General features: G+C 42.4%; 1 protein-coding gene across 2 annotated transcripts in view; it reads left to right on the forward strand.

Annotated features, from left to right (window-relative positions):
* RORB (RAR related orphan receptor B) overlaps positions 1 to 23,975 on the forward strand; it is a 152,954-nt gene that overhangs the window by 125,856 nt on the left and 3,123 nt on the right. For both annotated transcript variants that reach the window (XM_079996115.1, XM_079996116.1), the window contains exons 5-8: positions 14,653 to 14,774; positions 17,009 to 17,141; positions 18,234 to 18,341; positions 21,556 to 21,666. In XM_079996115.1, coding sequence (XP_079852241.1) covers positions 14,653 to 14,774; positions 17,009 to 17,141; positions 18,234 to 18,341; positions 21,556 to 21,666 — 474 coding nt within the window. The remainder of the gene's footprint in view (positions 1 to 14,652; positions 14,775 to 17,008; positions 17,142 to 18,233; positions 18,342 to 21,555; positions 21,667 to 23,975) is intronic.

Here is a 23,975-nt window from a genome sequence, read left to right on the forward strand (position 1 = left end):
GGAAGCAGAGAAAGAAAGAATGAGGGCTGCCAGCCAATTGCCTGTGAGAAGCTGAACCTGTGCCATTTAGCCCGTGAAGGCAGAGGTAACAGAGAAGTGGGCAGGCGATGGCGTGCCAAGCATGCATGTGGCAACGGAGTGTGGTGTAGTGGTTAGAGTGTTGGACCAAGATCTGGGAGACCAGGGTTCAAATCCTCACATGACGCTCACTGGCTGACCTTGGGCCAGTCACTGCCTCTCAGCCTAGCCTACTTCACAGGGATTAAATAAGGAGGGAACCATGTACACCACCTTGAGTTCCTTGGGTGAAAAGGTGGGATATAAATACAATAATATATTTGTTTTAATGTGGGAAGCAAGCAACAAGCCTGTAATTTCTGTGGTCACCACTTTAAAAATAACTACTAAGGGACAAGAGGATAAGGTCTGAGTCCACATTTAGAGCACAAATTGTGTGTGTGTGAGAGATTGGAATCATTTCAAGATCCCCCTTTCGGGGGAACATTTTGATGCTGACATGCCCCATCCCATATATATTCTCAAGTATATTTATGGTTTCTTTTTTCAAGTCTTAGTGTCCTGCTCCTCTTGTCTAACGTTTGGGATGCGTTGGGTGGGTTGTTGTTGTTGCTGCTGTTGTTTTCTCCCGCATTTGTGGCAGTAAATAAGAACTTGGTGGTACAGAAAGGGAGTGTGCAAATAAAAATGTTTTTGATACAGGCTTGATATGACTTTCTTTTTATAATATTCCTAAAATATTAAGCTGGGGGAGCCTGCAAGTGTGAGAGGGAAAATGTTTCGAAGAACATAACGAAAATTATCCAAAGTACCATTTGCTGTTTCAGAATGGTGTTTTCCTTATTGGACATAATATTTGGGATTAGAATCTGTTTCATCTGCTGCATATACTAGGAAGTGCAATGTTGGTCACTTAAATGAGGTGCAAATAAATTCCAGAAGGGGATCTGTATTACATCTCTTGCAGCAAAAATGAAACAGACCTGTGGCAACTTTAAGTATGCAATCCTAACCCAATTTATCAGAGAGTAAGCAGCAATGAATTCAATAGGACTTACTTCTGAAAAGACATGAATTGTGCTATAAAAGATTTATTACACTAAAGGTTTTGGTGGACACCAATCTACTTCATCAAATGCATGAAATATTATTCTCAATATGTAGGGTGTGTGAGTGTGGGTGAGCTACAACAGCACTACTGCAATTAATAACAGAACAAGGTGAAAGCAGTAAGGAAACAATACAACGTTCCCATTGGATTGGAAATCAACATGTTTTGCTTGGGTAGTGGAATAATTTCCTTAGTTTTCATGAGGATCCGAGTAATTTTTTTACATGGTTAAGGTGCATGCTACTGTTAAGTGGGTTTCATTCTTCAGATGCTTGACCATAAAAAATCCAGAAGCTACTTCTCCATTTTTATTTTGTAAAAGCACTTCTGTCCAGATCAAGAGTAGAAAGAGGCAAAACAAAAAATCCAAAATGCTCCCTCCTATCACCTCCTCTTCCCCCAACAGATATTATGCTATTCAGTATACAGTGGAACCTCTACTTACAACCATAATCCATTCCGGAGGTCCGGTCCTAACTAGAAACATACATAAGTAGAGGCGCACTTTTCCATAGAAAGTAATAGAAAAGTGAATTGATCCATTCTAGACAATGAAAAACACCCCCTAAAACAGCAATTTAACACGGATTTTACTGTCTAATGAGACCATAGATCCATAAAATGAAGGCAATAATCAATGTACTGTACTATAAAATACATAAGACAGTACTGTAAATGAAAAAAAAAATAACATTTATGTTTTTCCTTACGGGCACTGATGATACAGTAGTCATTGTTTGGATGGGGGGGGCTTTTATCCATTTATGCAGTCACACAATCAACCAGTAGCTGAAGTGGGTGCCACACAGTCAGAAAAACAAGTGCTCTGCAGCCGGCAAACTGGGCTCCGGCAAACCAGAGGCCTCTCCCCGGCCGCGGATGCCCCAGTGCTGCCCTGCAGCCGGCCGGCTGGGCAAGCTCCAGGCTGCCAGCAAAGCCTCTGTTCGTATCTAGAGGAAAGTTCATAAGTCGAAGCACCTACTGAAGGTTGTAACTGGAATTGTATGTAAGTAGAGCCGTACATAAATCGAGGTTCCACTGTACTCTGAGAAGCAACTTGAGCTCTGAAGTTCCCACTGAAATCAAATAGGCACATGCAATCCTTATATTCCATTGCCTACCCAAAACCTATTTGTTTTGCCAAGCATTTTTAGAGAATTTGCTTCAGTGCTGGTCATTTGTTCTGCATTTTGAAAATTTAATATTTTAAAGATTTAAAAGTTTTAAAGCTTTAATGATTTTGATGCTTGTTAAGAGTTGGAGTTTACAAATATCCATTAAAATGAAATAAAAAACCCTACAAACATAGCTTACTGCTTTTCAAAAAATTAAGACTGCTTAAAAAGCAGCTCACAGGCAGAGAGCTAAACTAGTTTAACTGGGAGGACAGGCTGTAACTGTTCTGTGCCTTCTCAGCATATTCTGAAAGAAAAGCCGTTTCTGCCCCAAAATGTGTCTGTGATGGCTCTGCAAGCTTCTGTGTGCTCCCTTTTGGGTGCCTCTACACAGGCAACTCCTTCTTGTAAGTAGTGGCTGGTGCCCAGTGGGGCTGGTTGGGAAGAAGGCAGGAAGACCAACAGTAGGTGGAGCAAGAGCCCCTGACAAGCAAAACAGACTCCTCCTAGTTTTGTATCCATTCTCCTCCCTGGAGTTCTGCAAGAGCTACGGTTAGACTAAGGAAGAAGCAACTAACAAGCAGTGCCACCTACTGGCTTGCTATCTATCTATCTATCTATCTATTTGTTTGTTTGTTTGTTTATACATACTACGCCCATCTGGCTGGGTTTCCCCTGCCACTCTGGGCAGCTCCCAACAGAATTAAAAGCACAATAGAACATCAAATATTAAAAACATTAAAACCACTATCCATAAGTCTTTTCTGTCATGTTTCAAGCTTAATCTTCATTTTTTAAAATAAAAGTTGTGTTTAAGTACATGTTTAAATGCTATTTAAAAACAACAACACCATATTTAAATATGCATTTTGTATAATTTTGGAGCCTCACTCTTGCATCACAATATTCAGAGGAGTATGAAATCCAAGTGATGATAAAACGTTCTGATATGCACAATAGTCCAGGAGGTGCAGATCAGATGTGTTTTAATTGCAATTGACAGAATCAAATTAAGCATCCTTACTACCCAAGGAGCAGCAAAAAGGTGGTACAGTCAGTTTTTAGGTCCTCAAAACCAGCTTCGCCCTGTAGTTAGCCTTCACTGCAGCCGTGCTAAAGGCATCCCTGCCACTGGAAAACATTACAAAATGCATCTGTAGCTTTGCTATAATGTTTGAACAGAGCAGGAGAGGAACACTTTGCTTGCCAGTAAAATCATCTTATTGTGAACTGCACTGGCTCAAGAGTTGCTGCTTGCCTTGCGGTACTTTTCATGTCTTTTCACAAATTGTTGTGATTCTACCTTTAAGCTTTGCTTTGTTTCTTTTTAAATGAAAAGCAGTACAGTATAGGAATATTTTAAATAAATCAATAAGCCATGAGAAATGAAAAGCAAACCATCATGAGACTAGGGCTAGCCCCTTCCATTTGTCCACAGGTGGGGATCCTCTGGCCTGCCAAGCTTCAGAGCCTGTTTTGGGCAAAACCATGCTCATCCTTGCCAGGCCTGATGTGAGATATAAGTCAGCAAGCATGGGGTGGGTGAGTCAAAAGCACCAGGGAAACAACTGCAATGATTGCCCTCAACAAGAAATGTTTATCCTGTTGTATTTACAGCCTGTGAGTGTTTTCCTTAAAACTACTGATAGGTTCACATGAGAATAAGTGTTAATGGATGACCCAAAATGAAGATCCCGAATGTCCCTGTTTAGAAACCTGAATTTGAGCTCATCAAATCCTGTTGTTGGTGTCTCTTAAGCATCAGCAGAGAATCCTGTAGCAAAGCTCATCTGTAGCTTAATCTCTGTTGCTGTAAATTCCATTTATAAAACTAATGCAACTAATTGCCTCTGGTTCACTGACTTTTCTCCTGGTGCAGTCCCACTCTTAGCTCCTCCAGAAAAAGAGATACCAGTCTTTTGGACTGGGGTTCAGAAGCATGCCATTTATCACAAATGACCTAGCAGTTGGGGCCAGTAATATTAGTTCTAGTTAAGAAAGAGAATGTGTGATAAAATGATACAAATAAATACTTCCAAGAACCAGAGTAAAGCCATGGAGCCAATACAGCATTAATTCAAAATGGATCCCTAAGAGAACTCAAGTCAGTGTATAAGCTGAAATGAGCTCTTAGCTACTCAACTGTATCCTAAGGGTAAGTAGCAAATTAAAATTCATTATTCATTTTAATTGAGGATGATTATCAGTATTTTAGGAGACATACTTCAAAGTTCTGTTATTCCCTGTGCATAAGAAGTGGATGCTAAGAAAGCAGGGCTCTCTCAAGAGAAAAGAGGAACAAATGAAAGACAGAAGGTGCTTCGGAGACACACTGAGCACGCTGGGCTCTGAACAGTTTATTCTTGGGCCAGGCAGGAAGGACCTAAATAAAAAGACACGAGGGCCGTACGCTGAATCACATGATGGGGCTAGAGACGTGTCTGACCTTTATGCCACATTAAGGATCTCTCTCCAATACTGATGATGCTGCGGGGCTTGCTGGCCGGCTCAACAACTTTGGGAAATCTCTTTTAAAAAGCTCCACCCCAGACACCAGCAGGGGGTGCTGTTAGTCTTCCACCAACATTCCTATTGGTCAATTGACTGACTGACACCAACATGTGATAAAGAAGTCAAGGATGTGCTGCAGTTTTAAGCAGATTCCATTCTTTTTGCTGAGTAGTGAAGCTTCAAAGGAAACTGGCTTTTTGTGGGGAGAGCCACAAATTGTGAAATTTTCAGACTTTCAGAAATCTCAAATCTAGGAAAGGTTTGAACTTTTTCTTTCATTCATTTTTAAGCATCTTTTTTGTTTCCTGGGTACTTTTATTCTGATCGTCTATTTATAAAAATGATCCCACCAAGATTGCAGGATATCAAAGTGAAAGGTTGTGAAGGGTCAGCACTGCAGGGGAAAGAGGGGGAGCCTCCAAAGCACACCAGTGCAGGTAGATAAATAGGCACCACTGTGGCAGGAAGGTAAACGGCATTTCCGTGTGCTCTGGCACTCGTCACAGTGTCCCGTTGTGCCAGAGGCAGTTTAGTCCTGCTGGCCACATGACCCAGAAAACTGTCTGTGGACAAACGCCGGCTCCTTTGGCCGGAAAAATGAGATGAGCGCCGCACCCCATAGTCACCTTCGAGTGGACTTAACCATCCAGGGGTCCTTTACCTTTTTACCTAATCAGTGCTCACCCCCACCCATTTTCTGCACTTTCTTAGTAGATTTCACTGTAAGACATTAGGAGCTCTAACTTCGATTCCCTTCTTGTTTCAGATTTTTGCACATTCAAATTTTAAACAGAAAATGCCATCTCCTAAAACAGACTGAATTAAATTGTTCTAAGTAAATAATTAATAAGAATCAGGAAATGAAGCAAAAAGGTCAAAGTCAAAAAAGGATCTTAGGTATTCATTTCCAAGTGTATTTATTTACTTTATCCAGGAAAGCGCTTTACTGCTTTTGAGCTTGTGCTCCTAAATTTAGTGTACAGCTTCCTATAAAACAAGGAAATGTTAAACTCTCATTTAAAAATACCACAAAACTATGCAACACAATACACTGCTTGCTTGCTAAAGGAACATAGGGAAGAAATGGCATAGACTTCCTTTGAAATAACAAGTCCCATCTATAGGCCTCATTTGTTTGGCATCCTACTTCTGGCACTGAGGCATCTGAGCCTGCATTTTTATCAAAGCTTATATTTTTGATTAAGGCCTGTATCTTAAAAAGAGCTTAAAGATTTTCAAATGTTTATGCCAGGCAGAAGACCAGCTGCCTAAGAACCTTGGCAATGTTTATTCTCCTGGACAAGGGGGCCCCCTGATTTATAGCAGAAAACAATTCTCAAAGTCGTAAAAAGGGAATTACAGGCTGAGAGCCAAGGTTACACTGACCCTACATATTACAGAAGATAAAAAAAAGAGATAAACATAATTAAGAGTGGGTAAATAGTAAAATAAAACCATGTGCCTCCCATTAAACTTGAGCCATATTTTCCTAAGGTTGAAAGGTCAAGAGCAGTGAAAAAGGCAACTGGCTTGGCTGGAGAAGATAGGTTTCTTCCTATCTTATTTTGAGGCTGGAAACTGTTCCTTCCTTTTTTACTTTGAGAAGGTTTATTCTTCTAAAAAGCTATCTATGTTATGTATTAAATATATTGGCTTAAATGTAATTATGCAAAGGATTTAGAAAGAAAGAAATGTTAAATCCTTATGCTAGATTCTTACTTCATATAGTTGGAAGAGATCACAGGGGCCATCAGCCATCAGCCCAGCCCCCCTGCCAAGCAGGAAACATCATTAGAGCACACATATGGTTGTCAGGCCTTTGTTTAAAGACCTCCAAGAGAAGGAGATCTTTCAATGATGATGTGAACTCAAGATCCTTGACATCTGTTTAAGATAAAAATTTAAGATTAACCATTTGTTTTGGAGGGCAATAGGGCAAGGAGGGCAAGAGGTGAGCTGGTAATTAAGGTTCCTTGTTGAGACACATGTAAGATATATTACTACTTATTTGTCATTTATAGATAGAAGAATATATAGCTTTTTGTTTCCATAAAAGGGCAAAAGGAAATGGGTGTATCTTTTGTGATTGGTTCTAGCAAACAGCCAATAGGAATTTCAACCAGGCTGATTGGACAGAGGCAGCCACAGGAGGAGCAAGGGGGCTGGATTAAGGAAATATAAGTGCTGGCCATAACGGCAGGAGGCCAGGCCAGAGCTTGGTAACCATATACCACTGTGCCTCATATTTATTTGTCTGACAAATAAATTATTATTTTAATTTCTCTATTGCTGCGTTGAATATTTCATTCCAGCTAAGCGTTAACCACAAGCAGGGTGCTACAGCACAAGGCATCTCTGAGAAGAAGGCGCTGTTCCTATGAACAGTCTGAGCAGCACATGACCCCAGGTCAGTCTAGGCAGGCTGCTAGTAGGGGCAGAGAGAGGGAAGAGGGAGAGAGGCAGCTTAACCCTTTCCCCTCTGGTCATTTTCAGATGGAGAGAATTTTTAAGGCAATAATCAGTCTGGAGTCTAATAAGCCAGAAGTTGCTTAACCCTTTTCTCTCTGGTCCTTTTCCAACTCATAAACACTCCTCCACAATGTTTCTTTATCTTGATCCCCACTTTTTCACCTCCCAGTACGTAAAAACACAGTTTGGAATGATTATGAGCTGAAAAATAACCAGCAGAGAGAAAAGGGTTTTGTAGCCTCTGTCCATTCACTCTTCTTCTGACCAATCTTAAAACCTGGGTGATTTTTTACTCTGAGGTAAAATAATGATCTCAATGTAAAATGTTGTGATCATGCCCATTCTCCAACTCTGAATTGGGCTCCAAATTCCATGGTTTTAGGCAAATGATATTTAACACTCACAGAGAAAAGCAAATCAGTTTATTTCTTGGGCTTGTAGGAGGCAACCTATCTTTGGCAAAAAGCCTTCACACTTTCCAAGAGAGTTATAGAGATGAAGTTGAGAAGTATGAGCAGCTGGTACTTCACAAAGCCAATAAGATTTAAGAAACAGAAATAAAATATGGGCTGTAGCATGAAGTGTAAATCCAGTATATAATAAATTGATGCTTTCTTACTAAAGTAAATAACTATCATTTTTAACAGCATCTTAAGATCTAACTGATAATGCTCCTTTTCTGTACATGTCCATGTTGTTGATATTTTATTTAAGCCTTCAGTGAAACTCACATCTTAGCTATAAGTAACCTTTGAAGATACTCTTCTGCGGAAAAGTCTGCTGTAGTCTAAAAATAAGGGACTATGGTGTCAGGAAGAGAATCTACTGAAATCAGAAATAGAAAAGGTCAGTTGCTATTTTGAAAGCTGTGTACTATATAACTCCAGTTTTGACATGAGCACTCTGCGCCACACACTGTCATTTTCCGGCATCATTGCATTATACAATCCCTATGGAACTCAAAGCGGGTGGAGGGTCACTTTTCAATCATCTAGGAGTCATTTCCATGGCACAGATTGTAACACTGGGAGAATGTATACCACGTCTACCTGCAATTCAAATAGCAATCCAGCAACCTAAGTCTGAAGCATGTTGAGCTGAGAACAATTGAAATAGCTTCCATTTATACCTGGTGTGGTCATGATATGGAGAACTGTCAATATGTACTTCCACATCATGTGTGAACTGACCATGCTGTCACTGACTTAGGACATTTCCACACAATGCAGAAGAACTTGTTGACTCTGTACATTAGTGCAGCGACTAAAATAAGGCATCACTCTAGCCCATTTTAAGCATTGCCTGTATAGCATATAGATAGGCCAGACTTATGAGTAGATAAAGTAAAGGGTAAAGGGACCTCTGATCATTAGGTCCAGTCACGAACGACTCTGAGGTTGCGGCGCTCATCTTGCTTTATTGGCCGAGGGAGCCAGAGTACAGCTTCCAGGTCATGTGGCCAGCATGACTAAGTCACTGGCGAACCAAAGCAGTGCACAGAAACGCTGTTTACCTTCCCGCCAGAGCGGTACCTATTTATCTACTTGCACTTTGACGTGCTTTCAAACTGCTAGGTTGGCAGAAGCAGGGACCGAGCAACGGGAGCTCACCCTATCATGGGGATTCGAGCAGCCGACCTTCTGATCGGCAAGCCCTAGGCTTTGTGGGTTAGACCACAGTGCCACCCACGCCCCTTATGAGTAGATACAGGTATACTATAAATCCTTGGCACTTTATATTTCATGGGTATTGTCAGAGCTGCCTCTAGGTCCCAGCTCACAGAGGACCAACGCTAGGCTGTAGTAATGTACAAAAGTCTTTATTGAAGTTCAGTTTCCCTTTCATAGCCACAGCGTGCAGCCCTACGTCTTAAACCCTAGATCGGCGAAGTCCCGTCTGAGTCTCCTCCCCTATGACACCAGTTTAAGATCCTAGCCCTGCTCCACCTTTTACGCTGCTCTCTCCTCCTCTGGGTCCTCCTGCCCGCTGGGGCATTGCCCTTTCTGGACTCTTCCGACGCTGAGTCGTTTAGCTCCTCCCCCTCCCTCCGGCGGGCTTTAGGGCCCGGTTCCCAATCCTCATTCTCTGCTGTCCCGCGCTCCTGTACATTTGAACTTGCCTCTCGCGCCAGCCCAGTGACCTTTCTCCTAACCGTTACACTACTTCAGTCACTGCTTCCCTCTTCCGGGACACTGGCCGGATCTGACCTCTCCTCCATTGTCCGACTTTCTGATGGAGGCGTGGTCAGCACTGCCTTATCTTCTCTCCCTGGTGGGGAATGCACTGGCCCCGATCCTTGGGACTCTTCCCCCCCACTCTGCTCTGGTGGGGAAGCTGGTCCTGATTTCCAGCTACTGCTCTGGGAGTCCCTGCTGCCCCCTTGCTCCTGGGGCATTCCCCTTGGGAACCCCCTGCCCCTGGCCACTGGCGCCCCCTTCTGTGAATCTTCCGATTCGCTGGAGAGGCTCATGGAATCCCTCGGTCCACTGTCCTCTTCTCCTACGCTCCCCTCGGATTCTTCCCCTTCGCTCTCCATCTCCTCTCTTCCCTGTGCCTCTGCTCCTGAGCCCCTGACAGGTATGATTTTGGATAAAAATTGAAATGCAAGAATTGGTCCTGGGCTAAGCTATGAAAAATGTGAACCCAGGTCACTTTTTACTGAATGCCACAAAGGAGACTCATAGATTGTTTCTCTGCTGAATATAATGTAAAATCCCTTTCTTCCCCAAATGGCAACATAGGCTGGATCTACACTGACCTATTTAATGTTATTAGAACCATATTAGATATATTGTTCTAAAATGTCACTTGTAAAATAAAGCATTTATTACCTTTGTTTTTTTCACCAAAATGCTGTCACCCTACTCCTGGTTGCACTGCACCACCCTCTTGTGTCACATTTTAATAACACATTATGAATGTTAAAAGTAAGACGTTATGTGTCCATATATGTTATACAAACCATTCCTTAACCCTTCCTGAACATTAAAAACCTTAAGTGTAGATTCATCCATAATTTCTGATATTAGCACTGTGACCCATGAGATGAAATTAATGCAAAATGAAACAACTAGTGTACGAGAGCAATAGAATAAAATTTGAGAGGATTGTGGTGGGAGAGGGAGAGAAATAAGAACAGAGACATACTGGTTAAGTCTGCATTTCCATTTCTCCTCACTAGCTCTGTTTGGGAAAGGGTTACTCTTCTCCAAGAAGGAAAGGGAAAATAATAATTTGATAGTGAAGACTCATCCAAATGATCTGAAGAAAATAATTTGAGTGTTACCTGCTGTAGTTCTACATAAAGAAAGTAATTCTAACCAGTGAAAAAAAAGTTTTGTGGTGAGTATGCTCCATGGCCAACATAACATGGGGATTCTGAATAGCAGGAAATATGGATCATGGAGACTTTATTGGTTGAGGCACCAGGCCTCTTGATGTGATAGAAAGTTGCATTCATTCTGAAGTGTCTGGGTAAAAACAGATCTCTGCTGCTCTTACCCGCCCACCCACTTTAACTGGCATGTGTTCTGTTGTTGGCTAGTCTATGAAAAAGCTCACATTAACTTGGACTCTTCATCTCTAGCTTTTTTGTGGCTTTTTCAAAAGACCTTTCAGCCCACTGTCTTCCATTCGAAGACTAATCCCTTTCTCTCTTTCATCAATGCCAACTAAGCAAGCAAGCAGCCTCCGATGCTTATGTAACTCTAATCAGCCCACAGAATGAGCTGTCAGACTCGGGTCCCCTGAGTCCAAGCACAGCCTTTCTTTGATACATTCCAGCTCCGCTGGCCTGCGGCACAAGAATCTCAAGGCTGCCTTTGCACCTGGCTTGTTTTCAGATGCCAGCACACACAGCCTTGCTGGCAGCGGCTGCTTCTGCTGCCCACCCTAAGGCTTTGCACACCTAGAGGGAGGTTTGCCATCATCCTGAGGAACAAGGGGCACATGCACAGAAGCTATGATGTGGAGCGGCAGAGGGCTTTAACTTCAAAAGCTGCTGAACCAACTTATTTCAAGATAACTAACATTTATGAGACAAAATAGTTTAAGAGGAGCAGTGCTTCAAAGGTTTAAATATTAGCTATGCCGATCAATAATAGTGCAAGGTGGTTGTTAAGTGGTTTTGGCTACTTTGTGGAGGTTGCTTGGAATTCTCCACATGATTTCTGTTATTGCTTGGAAAGCTGTTTGTATGCAGTGGCTCAATGGCCAGGATTTTGGAGGTTTGATTGGAATTTCAACATCTTGCCCTGTTACCAAAAATTGAGATTTTTTTAATTTAAAAAATACTATCAATGCAGATCCATTTGAGATTGGCTGCATGTGTAGCAAGGAGTGCATATGCGCACTGTGAATGTGAACCTGTGCCTACATTGCTGCCATAGGGAAATCTGTCCTTTTACCAAAAGCTTGTGAAGTGACTGGGATCACTTCGCAGGGTGCATTGGGTGAAACTAGAATGGTACTTGGTCTCACAGTGACCACAGATCCTAAAATATGTATCTATATCTTACAGTCTTTATGGGACACAAACCTGCCTATACAGGGGGCTGGGCCTTGGCGGCCCAGGTGTCCTCAGTGGCACTGAGTGCCTCTTGCCTGCCATCTACATGGGTTGCCTGGGACAGTGATCCTTGCTCTGGAGACCTCCCAGCTGGATTTCTGTACTGTCTTGTATGGCGTGTTCTCATTAAAAGAGAGCCCGTGTTGCGGTCGGGGCCAGCCAAGCCACCCCTCTATTGCCAGGCGGGTTGGGATGGTTGGTCTCTGGCAGGGATTGGTAGGTTGAGTTGCTGGGGTAATTCTGATGTTGCTAATTTGGGGGAGGGAACAGAGGTTTTTTAAGCAGTGCACACAGCGTTCAGCTTTCTCTTTCGCTGCATGCACCGGATCCCCCGCCCTCCCTCCCTTATTTTGGGTCTTGTGAGTTGACCTTGCTGTGCCTATCATGGGGTCGTCTGCCATTGGGGCAGGGGCCTGGTAGGAATTTTGTCCATTTGGCTGATTGGCTGGTGCCATTTGGTTTTGCCTACTGCGTAGCAAATCGTCACAACTTGTAAGGTTGCGGTTAGGCATTGGTTAAAAATTGGTTGGAGGAGGGGTAAGGATTGGCTGGGCCTGCCCCTCCAATGCTGCTGCTGCAAGGGAATTCCATTAAAGGAATTCAGGGGCTTGCCATGCTTTCGTCCAAATCCTTGGAATCGAGTTTGGCCCGCGTAAGCCCCTGGGAGCATGCGAGGAGAAGGTGAGGGCCTGTGGCACAGCTCCAGTTTCTCCCCAATATTGTTTCCCCTTACTGACTTTCGCTGGAATCCAGAAGTCAGTTCTGTCCCCAAGCAGGGGGACAGATAGTCCTAACCACTGTCTAAGCAACCACTCACATCCATGTGTGTTAATAAAGTTGTGGCCAAAATTATGCCAAAAACCTTAAACAAAAATTCTATGTAATGTGTGTGTTATTTTTTGGGGGGGAGAGTATCTTGGGGACCTTGACACGCAAGTGGTGTTGTCCCTGAAGATGACTTGAAGTAGAACTTGGCTTACAAAATTATGGCTGGTTTAGCCAAGTAGATTTGGATTACACAATTTATTGGACGAACTACATTGTCTGCCTGTTCACCTCAAAGCCAAATCCAGGAGCTGGCACCTACCATTGAATTCATAAATGGCTTGGGACCCAAATGCCTAATGGAACATCTCTTCCCATAACAGTCTGCCCATGTCTTAAAAGTCTTCATTTGAGGTTCTTCTCTGAGTGCCCTCTTTAGTGGAAGTATGTTATACAAGCTGATCTTTGGTGCCATAATTAAAATCTTTTCAGTGCTAAGCCAAGTCACCCTTTATTTGTCATGGAATTTTTAATGTTTATTCTGCTTCATTGTGCTGTATAGTTTTTGCTGCTTCTCCATACACATGTTGTACTTGGTATTAATAATTTTTATTTATTTCTCTTTTATACTACTATGCATATTTGGATCATGAATATTTTAAATAAATGGATTAATTAAATAATGCATACTTCCAGATCCATGAGCTGAGCTGAGCTGAGTGCCATTTTGAGCAGAGAAGCAGCTCAGCTCATATTGAGTGTCCTTGTTATGTCTTACTGGTTTTTTCAACAGTTGTGCAATATGGTAAGGTAAAGGTAAAGGTACCCCTGCCCGTACGGGCCAGTCTTGACAGACTCTGGGGTTGTGCGCCCATCTCACTTAAGAGGCCAGGGGCCAGCGCTGTCCGGAGACACTTCCGGGTCACGTGGCCAGCGTGACATCGCTGCTCTGGCGAGCCAGAGCCGCACACGGAAACGCCGTTTACCTTCCCGCTGGTAAGCGGTCCCTATTTATCTACTTGCACCCGGAGGTGCTTTCGAACTGCTAGGTTGGCAGGCGCTGGGACCGAGCAGCGGGAGCGCACCCCGCCGCAGGGATTCGAACCGCCGACCTTTCGATCGGCAAGCCCTAGGCGCTGAGGCTTTAACTCACAGCGCCACCTGCGTCCCTTTGTGCAATATGGTAGAATGTAGCTATTGTACTATATTGCAGAATGTCTCATTCCCTGCTTTCCAGGGCTCCTGCAGACAACCTATATATTGAGCATTCATCCTGTTTTGCTTGTAGAAGTTAGAGTATATCATTTTTTTATTGAGCATTCATTCTTATTGATTTGCAAGGAGCAAGCTTCCTGAATTTATCCTGATTTCCTTTTGGGGTGTTTATAAGCCATTCATTCATTTCACCTTTTTCAAAAATGCATTTCCCCATTACTTTCCTGACCACAAAAGAGTCTGTTACTTTTTTAAAGTGGATTCGTTGAATGGTGGGGATAAAGCAGTTCCGTCCACTTTAATTGCACATTCCCCAATATGGGCTTGAATCTCTTCCACTTCAATTTTGCAGCACTTGCATTCCACATGTACTTACTGTTAGTTGCTGTTTTGCCATCACCTTATGGCCACAGGAGTGATGTTCAAGCAAGATGTACAACCAAAGATTTGTGTTTGTTGTTGGCTGATTATTGGGTTATGTTATCTGACCCTTGCAAAGACAAATTAATAGAAAGTGCAAGTAATAAATTGCTGCTTCTACATTACTCTGAATTGTTTATTCAGTATTCTCCAAAATGTGATCCTGGCAGTGGAGTACAGTACCACTAAAAAAAAGTGCCCCGTGTGTTGTAGCAATGGGGAAAGTGTTCTTGAGACTATTGTTCAGCTGCCAGCTCATCATATGGTCACCGCAATAAAGGACTGGCTGTCGTTATCCTCAACTTTACTATTATCCTAGTATTACTAGATAACATTATTATTTAATTCTGTCCTGCCTTCTTAGCAAAAGAAAACATGATTAGAGCAATGTAAAACAAAGTATATTTAAAATAATAATGATTGTGAAGCAGAGTTTCTTCCTTTTTCTTCCTCTTTCTTAGACCGAATTGCACAGAATATCATTAAGTCCCATTTGGAGACATGTCAGTACACAATAGAGGAACTACACCAGCTGGCCTGGCAAACCCACACATATGAAGAAGTCAAAGAATACCAGAGCAAGGTACCAAAAACACAGCTCACTGTATTAGGCTTCTATATTCTTGTCAGATGGACAGCATATAAATTATTGTTGTTGTTATTACTCATTCCTAATCACTGTTGTTCTGTGCATTATTTCTGCCAATTAATTGCTGGATAACACACTTGAGGACAGCACTTTTGAAAAATGACATTTTAAAACAGGAGCAACGTCTTAGGAAGGAATTCAGTGGAGCACTATGGCAAACACCAACACACACATCCAATAAACAAATAAAACAACACACCCTCCAAGTGTACATATTTTCCAGGGACAGCCCCAGGTTTACAGAAGTCTTCCTGGTTTCTGATTTGATACTGGAATGTCCCACTTTTCCTTAGGACATCCCTATGTTCACTAGAGAAATGTTGGAGGGTATGGCGTTTATGTGACACCCCCTTCCCCAAGCCAATGAGATGCAACCTTTAGAAGACATCAGAAGGCAGCCCTGGATAGGGAAGTTTTTTTAATGATAATCTTTTATTATGTTTTTATATAAGTTGGAGGCTGCCCAGAGTGGTTGGGGCAACCCAGTATGATGGGTGGGGTATAAATAATAAATTGTTGTTGTTGTTGAATAGGACATCCCTTACCCAGTAGCAGCAGGGTCCCTTTTCCTTTTAGAATAAAGTTTTAGCAGCCAGCTGGAAGGCTGGCTCAATGGGTGCCAAGGGGCGAATCTGAGGACTCCAGAGCACCCACAAGCACTGCACAAGGAACCCAGTCATAAACAGGCACTGGAGCGAAAAGATGCTCCGTGTGTTAGAACAAGCCTTGCTCAAGCAGGTTACACCAGCCACTCTTGGGGCTTTGCTCCTTGTCCTCTTCAGCTCTGTGAGGGAACATGGTCTAAAAGACATGGGAACTGAGTCCCACTGGTGGATTCATGTTGTTCCCTAAAATTAGCAGTTCCCACATGTGTCAGGGCCTTTTTATGAGATGTTGGTGTGGATCCTCCTCCACTCAGATAAGAAAACATACAGGAGATTGATGGACTCAGATGTCCCTCGATCTGCCGGTGGAAGCTCAGGGGCTCACTGGGCAGAAAAGTCTGAATAAACCTAATGGGAAGGAAAAAGCACATTCTCCAGAAACCAGGTGAGACATGCACACCTCTACCTCAGAGCGGGGGTGGGAAACTGGATCCAACATATAGACTGCTTTGACAGGTGTGTGCGGCCGTTTACATGGGGCGAAGCATTTTCATTTGCTCCCAGTTGTTCCTTGGCAAGTGATGCTGTCAGTGCCAATGAGCTGAACAGCACTGACATCACGCTGCTTTGGGCAGGGAGTGGTTGCACTATGGAGTTCCTGACTGAGAAGTCCATCGTGGAGCGAATCCCATTGGGATTTACTTGTCAGCCCCCATCAGGTAACTGGCACTCACAGCATGTCTGGCTTGCTAAGTAACAATCAGGACACTCTTTAAGGGTTCCAATTGTTCCTTTGCAGCCACATCTTTTTACCTGCCCCACACCTGATGTTACATATGACAACAGGTGTGGGGCAGGTGGGTATGATTTGGGGAAAATTAGGACCCATGCCAGGTATAATCTGTCTCATGGACTGGAAGTTTTCCACTGCTGCATCAGAGTCTAATGATTAGATAAAACCCACTTCTGGACCTGTGAGCTGTGCATCTACTCGTGGAGCAACTCTGCTTGCATTACTAGAAACTATGCTTTGTAATGATTCTGGATCAATTACCATAGAGTTCAAGGAACATGCAGGATCTGATCAATTTATTATATTTGCCTCATCCTCAGAGGAGGTCAGTTCAGCAGTGAGTACACCCTGAAATTTGCACCCTGGACTTACATGAATGTTTTTGTGTTTAACACCACAAAACAGTCCTATTAAATAGACTTATTTTTTCTTGCTATTTTAATTTATGCACTTAGTAATTATCATAGTAGGTTAAAGCATCTGCACAATGGGTGGTATTCAACTATGTTTTTCTGAGAAGACCTATTAAAATTAATAAACCTAACTTAAGTCATGTCATACATTTCAGTGGGTCTACTTGAAGTAAAGCTTAGTTGAATACCACCTACTGCTTCAGTAACCATAGGATCTGCACCTATCACATGAGTAATTGTCATCAATATATTATTGATCAAGTGGCTGAACAGCATACATTCATTTCATGTCTGAAGGATCAACTTGCTTTATGATTACCTTCTGCTCTCCTTTTGCACGCACATTTCTTCTGGAAGTCAAGAGAAGCATTATGGCAGCAGTGTGCAATCCAGATCACACATGCCATTCAGTACGTGGTGGAATTTGCAAAGCGGATAACAGGCTTCATGGAGCTCTGTCAAAATGATCAAATTCTACTTCTCAAATCAGGTGAGTAAACAGGGATGGTGTCAGTGTTTCCATTGGCCTTCATGACCAAGGGCCCTCCAGGTGTTTTAAACAACAACAGCTGGCTGGGGCTCAAGGGAGTTGAGCTCAACTTCTGGAGGGGATCAGTTGGGGAAGACTGGTCTACAGTTAATTTACTAACAGCAGTATTTGAGGAACAGAATTACCAAAGCTTACAGAAACATTGATAAATCAGCTTCAGGATTCAAACAGGGTATCAGATGGGACATCATGCTATGTCACTGAAAAAGCTGGAGTGTTAAACAGTGCCTAAAATTTGACTATGACCTAAATGTACAGAGGATATCTCTTTGTACCCCCTTACACCTGAGTAGAAGTGAGAGTTTTAAAATGCTCATACCCTTTGAACTCAGTGGGACTTACATCTGAAAAGACATAGATAGGGTTGCCCTGCAAATAATGTTGAGCTGGAAAAAGGACAAAAAAGGCTGATAAAATCAACTTCACTACAGAACTGCATTATCATCATTTCAGCCAAGCAGCTATCTTCTAATGCTGTTTTTTTCTTCCAATGCCTATCAAAAATAAATAAATAAATGCAACAAAAGTGTTTAGAGAACACAATATTTTGTTGGTTTGAAATTATATTCAGTTGTTCTTTTTTCTCTTAATGAGATGGGGGAGGGGTGGGATTTTTGGAGCAAAGCATGCTGGACTGTTTTTTACTTTTGCAGGACAACCTCAACTCCAAAATAGGCAAAGCAAGGGCTTGGTGGTCCACAATACATTCTCACAATTGAGTCGTCCAATACTGTTTCCATGCATATTCAGCCAGCACTGTTATGATTAAATTAGAGTAATTCTGTGACTTCTCCCTTCTGTCACAGGGGAGAAGCAGCTCATCCACTCATTCACTGCCTTTTTCACAGAATATTACCATAATCCCACAATTGCAAAAGAAGAGCTGTGGGCTGGCTTGCACTAGCCATTGCATCTAGCTGTGGAGACCAGGAATAAGAATTTGTTTGTGAATACCTTCTGCTTCCAGAAAATGGCTGAATGCAAATATCTCATCATGATATATCTGTACAGTAACTTCTGCTGTCTTTCCAGGCTGCTTGGAAGTGGTTTTAGTCAGAATGTGCCGTGCCTTCAATCCACTCAACAACACTGTTCTGTTTGAAGGAAAATATGGAGGGATGCAAATGTTCAAGGCTTTGGGTAGGGTGGTTTCTTCATTGTTTACTCAAGCCATAAAATTGTGGTGTGATCTGGGTATATAACGGTGGCACCTGCAGCCATATTTTATCAAATGAGTATCAACTCATCACCATTGAAGATATTTGAAATAAAAAGAATTTGTTAGACTCCACTGTTATTCCCCAGGCACTGCTTCATAGAATCATAGAATCATAGAGTTGGAAGAGACCACAAGGGCCATCGAGTCCAACCCCCTGCCAAGCAGGAAACACCATCAGAGCACTCCTGACATATGCCTGTCAAGCCTCTGCTTAAAGACCTCCAAAGAAGGAGACTCCACCACACTCCTTGGCAGCAAATTCCACTGTCGAACAGCTCTTACTGTTAGGAAGTTCTTCCTAATGTTTAGGTGGAATCTTTTTTCTTGTAGTTTGGAACCATTGCTCCGTGTCCGCTTCTCTGGAGCAGCAGAAAACAACCTTTCTCCCTCCTCTATGTGACATCCTTTTATATATTTGAACATGGCTATCATATCCCCCCTTAACCTCCTCTTCTCCAGGCTAAACATGCCCAGCTCCCTTAGCCGTTCCTCATAAGAACGGCTTGTTTCCATATAAGTGAGGTCATAGGTTAATAACACTCTCGTTAATCTGAACCTCTGATTGTGTAATCATCATTTTAGATGCTTCTTCTCCAGCCCTTTGGGTAAACAGAGCTGGGAGAAACATTAACGCCATATTAAGATTTGGGAAAAGGGCAAAGGAGAAAGAATGTAAATCAGGGCTTGGATCCGCTTAAGTTTTTTATTTACTGTGTAAGGTATAAAAATGATGCTAACGTACACTGAAGGTGGAAAACCTGAACTGATGTTTACTCTGATTGAGCACTAAAGAGCAAGGATTCACAGGGAAAGCTCAGGGCAAGAAAAAAATGCACAGACACAGAGCTTTAAAGCACAGGCCTGTGCCTGGAAAGAGCGAGGCAAAGGTAAGTGTGGATAAGCCCTTAACTGCATCACCCTTGACTAATAATAATAATAATAATAATAATAATAATAATAAACTGTACCCCACCCATCTGGCTGGGTTTTCCCCACCCATCTGGCTGGGTTTTCCCCAGCCACTCTGGGTGGCTTACAGAACATATAAAACATAAGAAAATGTCAAACATTAAAAATTTCCTGATACATGGCTGCATTCAGCTGTCTTCTAAAAGTTGTGTAGTTCTTTATCTCCTTGACATCTGAAGGAATGGCGTTCATCTGAAAGGAGGGTGTCACTGCTGAGAAGGCCCTCTGCCTGGTTCCCTGTAACTTCATTTCTTGCAGTGAGGGAACCACCAGAAGGCCCTCAGAGGTGTCTGGGCTGAACAATGGGGTGGTGATTCTCCTTCAGGCATACTGGGCCAATATGCTGCTGTCCCCTTTGTACTGTTGTATTTCACTGCTTTATATCTTTTTGTGAGCCTCCTTTATATTACTATTGTATGGTAGAAACAAAATTAATGCTCAAATACAAACTGTGAGAGTAATCAGAGTAAAATTATAATAATCATGAAGTGATCAAGAACAAAAGGTAAAGCTGATTCATGAAAAGGGATTATATTAGTATCCACTTATAAGTGTACCTTCATAAGTGTGCCAAATAAATTTAAGCCACAATACAAGGCACAGGTCTATACATTAAACTCCAGTGGAAATGAGTTGGAATTATTTCTTATCTCTGAACTTTGTCAGCCACTCTGGAGTCTTGTATTCTTTTAAAGACTGGGGTAAAAGTGCTTTAAATGAGTAAATAAGCACATACAACTATATATTTGACTGGAACCTCATATCACACTTAGTTCTATGTTCTGTTATGTTTCAATCGGGCTTGTGGGAGGAGTTTTTTTCTGACTATTGAATTGGCAACAACTGATAATCTGCTGTAAAACTATAACTCATTACACAAAAAGATTAGAAAAGTAACTGAAAACATACCTAGCCTTCTTTGTAGCATTCGACAAAAGAGTTGGTTCTTTCTCTTTTTAAGTTTTCCATGAGGTTGGATCCAGTGCTTTTTTCTGGCATACTCAAGGGTACTGGTTGGATCCAGAGTTACTTCTATAGATGGAAGAACTTGTGAAAGAGCATAAGATTCAGCTAAGGTTCCCACTGAATAAAGATGATTTTTACCAGTTCCCCCTTAAGCCTCCCCTCCAACCTACCATGTTCATCAGAGTATGATGTTCTTTAGCAGTTATTTCAGAGGTTGCAGATGGAAAGGAGGAATCAACAAAATACAACCAACTTCTTCCAGTAGAAACTTCCCATGACTGGAGTTTTACTCACAGGAACTCTGGATTCAAAATGTTGTATCTTTAGGATATATAAAGGTAAAGGTAAAGGTACCCCTGCCCGTACGGGCCAGTCTTGACAGACTCTGGGGTTGTGCGCCCATCTCACTCAAGAGGCCGGGGGCCAGCGCTGTCCGGAGACACTTCCGGGTCACGTGGCCAGCGTGACAAAGCTGCATCTGGCGAGCCAGCGCAGCACACGGAAACGCCGTTTACCTTCCCGCTGGTAAGCGGTCCCTATTTATCTACTTGCACCCGGAGGTGCTTTCGAACTGCTAGGTTGGCAGGCGCTGGGACCGAGCAGCGGGAGCGCACCCCGCCGCGGGGATTCGAACCGCCGACCTTTCGATCGGCAAGCCCTAGGCGCTGAGGCTTTTACCCACAGCGCCACCCACGTCCCCTTTAGGATATATACGAGGCCTCAAATAAATTGCCCAAAGGCAATAGTTTAGTTAGCTTCTCATTTGTACAAGAAATGGACCTTCTCTGTCTTTAGTAGCTATAAGAAAAATGACAAGTGGTCTGTTGTCCTGTCACTGAAGTACGATAGCAGTGAAAGCCATGCTTGCTGAACATCCCTTACAGACCCCAGAGAAAATATCCTCAGTTCTCATGTACTGATGCTAATGTTCTGATCTCAATCAGCAGCTCTTCAGGGAAGAAACTACTTTTCCTCATAACTATCTCTAAGCACCAAGAATGTATGCGTTGTTAGTGTAGGAAATTGACTGGTTCTTCTGCATGATATATATGTTTCACTGCCTGGGTGTAAGGGAAATGGAAGAGAACTGATGCCCATTCATTATGGACACATGCATGCATTTGATCACAATAATATTCCTGGGAAAACATTACATGTGAAGCAATATGATTTTATGTTGACTTTGTCTTCTGCACACAGGTTCTGATGACCTTGTGAATGAAGCATTTGACTTTGCAAAGAATTTATGTTCCTTGCAGCTGACTGAGGAGGAAATTGCCTTGTTTTCATCTGCTGTTCTGATATCACCAGGTAGTTATCTTCAACAAATTATACTTTCCCACCTGCGTCCCATAGAAACTTCACTATTTCCAGTTCTTTTCAGCCTATGCTGATTACTGTTGTTCTTCACATAAGTACGTACGTTAAATTACTGAATGGGTTTGATCTGTCTTGTATTTTGCCTGTAATTCAATAAAAATTACAGCTGAAGAGGTTAAGCATTGAAGCTGGGCTACATGATCCCTGAAGTTTACAGGAACAAACTTGGGTAAATATGTGCTGGAGCAGGAATGAGCAATGGTCGGCCAGATGGTGATGGATGGTGCTATCACGCCAAACCATTGGCATGCTAGCTGGGACTGACCACACTGTACTACTGCATGGCTTGGCCTTTACCATAGTGTATTATATTGCAGTGCTTCTGCATAGTGGGTAAGTTTATCCTGATTCATGTGGCAGGTTTTTTAAAGTGCTTCACAGCAGCACATAACCTGGTGACTCTTCCCTTTTCACATGGCAGAGAGCAGCGGCTGATCAACCAGTGTAGGTTTTTGTTGTTGTTGTTGTTGTTAGGTTACAACAATTAAAACACAATGTTGAAAACAACCTGAAATCACAGAAATGATGTGGTTCCTAAAAGATATACATCTCAGGTGCCAAGAGCCAGCATAAAGAGCTACATCGGTTGGAGAAAGAGGCTTGGAAGAGATTTTTTACTCTCTCATAGCTACCAGGCACATTAAAACTTGGTTAAATTTAAATCTCACCTCATCCACCTTTAAACAAACAATCTGCATGAAAATACTAGAATAAAACAGACATTTAGTTTTCCAAATAATTGAAGAGGTTACTTGGAGTTTCAGGAGTTTCAGCAAAAAAATGTCTCCACCCACAGGCAGAAAAGCAAAGAAGAAAAAAGGATCAAAATGACTTAAAAGAAAAGAACTTGGTTTCATCACAAAAGGATCGTGCAAGCTTTAGGAAAGCTGCAGGGTGTAAAATCTATTTTAGAGAGATTCATTCACATGATTTTTCTTTGTCAGGGAGCCATTCCACATGACTCCTTTCTTCCAGGAAGACAGCAGAGAGAGGAAAGGGGGGATCAAAAGCTGCTGGGAGCCCACTAAACTCCACCCATTGGCAGCTTGAGCTCAGGGCCCAAGTTAACCCTTTCGTGCATGCAAGTGTGAGTCAGTAACTGTATACTGTATTGCAACAGCATCTTCAGCATTTGCCAAAAGCTGCATAAAGAAGATGCCAGATGTATCTCTGTGGGGAGGGAGTTACACAAGTGCCAGAGAGAATGCCAACCACTTTTAAGATGCTGAGGACAATGGAACTACCAAGAGAAACCTCTCTGCAGGGAAGGAGGTGGGCTTTCAGGCAGTGGCAATTTGCACAGCTAAACCTGAAGGGTAGAATGGCCAGGCATGCCAAACTGTAAAATAGGATTAGTGGAGAAGGAGAAGAATTGATGTTACAAGTTACAACTGCTGCTGTGTGCATGTTTGAATACAGAAGAGGTATGGCATACAGACTATATAGCTATATAACTCTGGATATCGTACAGCAAAGTTTCCATTGCACTTTAATTCAATTCCATTACTAAACTTTCGGACGTTTTCCTGGCAGTTATTTGATATTTCAAGGATAGAACCGAAGTATTATTTTGTTGCCCCTGTTACATGCAGCATTATCTTGATGGAATTCATCAACAGGATAATAAAAAGAAAAAACGTAAATTTCAGGAAAGCAGCTAAACCAGAACTGCTCTGACCACTGCCAAATATCTCCACATATGAGAAAATAAGAGGCTCAGAACTACAGCAGAAAAGATGCCATTTCTAGTCCAAGAACCAGAGAGCACCAATCTTCAGTCAGAGCAGGAACTGGGAGAGGACATTCAGCATATTGGTTCAAACCACATTGCTTGCAATGGAAACAAACATTCTTGTTTTCAGTGGAATGTCCTTTAAAGTTATGTGGTTTCAAGTTTCACAAATTAGTGTCCCAATCATAGACTTACACAGTGGTCTGCTAGATTGTGTGGTAAGATTCCAAAACATCTATTTTCCCCAGAACCTGCCTAGTACAGCTGTGATATGTGAGCAGCTTGCAGGGGCTGGGAAAGCCGTAGGGCAAGGGTAGAGAGGAATGCATTGCTGCCTGCACCTAAAGTGAAAACTAATATCAAATAAACCGAAGTACTAAAAACTTAGCTCTTTTGAGATGGAGAGCTAAAATATTGCACTTCCTCCTGATGGTGGGGTTACAATGGTCACTTACCCTGTTCAGGTGGGAGGCAGTTGTGGCCTGTCGTGGCAGCCAAGACTCGTGGG

The sequence above is a fragment of the Podarcis cretensis genome (genome assembly GCF_951804945.1).
Source record: "Podarcis cretensis genome assembly, chromosome: 11".
NCBI classification, from domain to species: domain Eukaryota; kingdom Metazoa; phylum Chordata; class Lepidosauria; order Squamata; family Lacertidae; genus Podarcis; species Podarcis cretensis.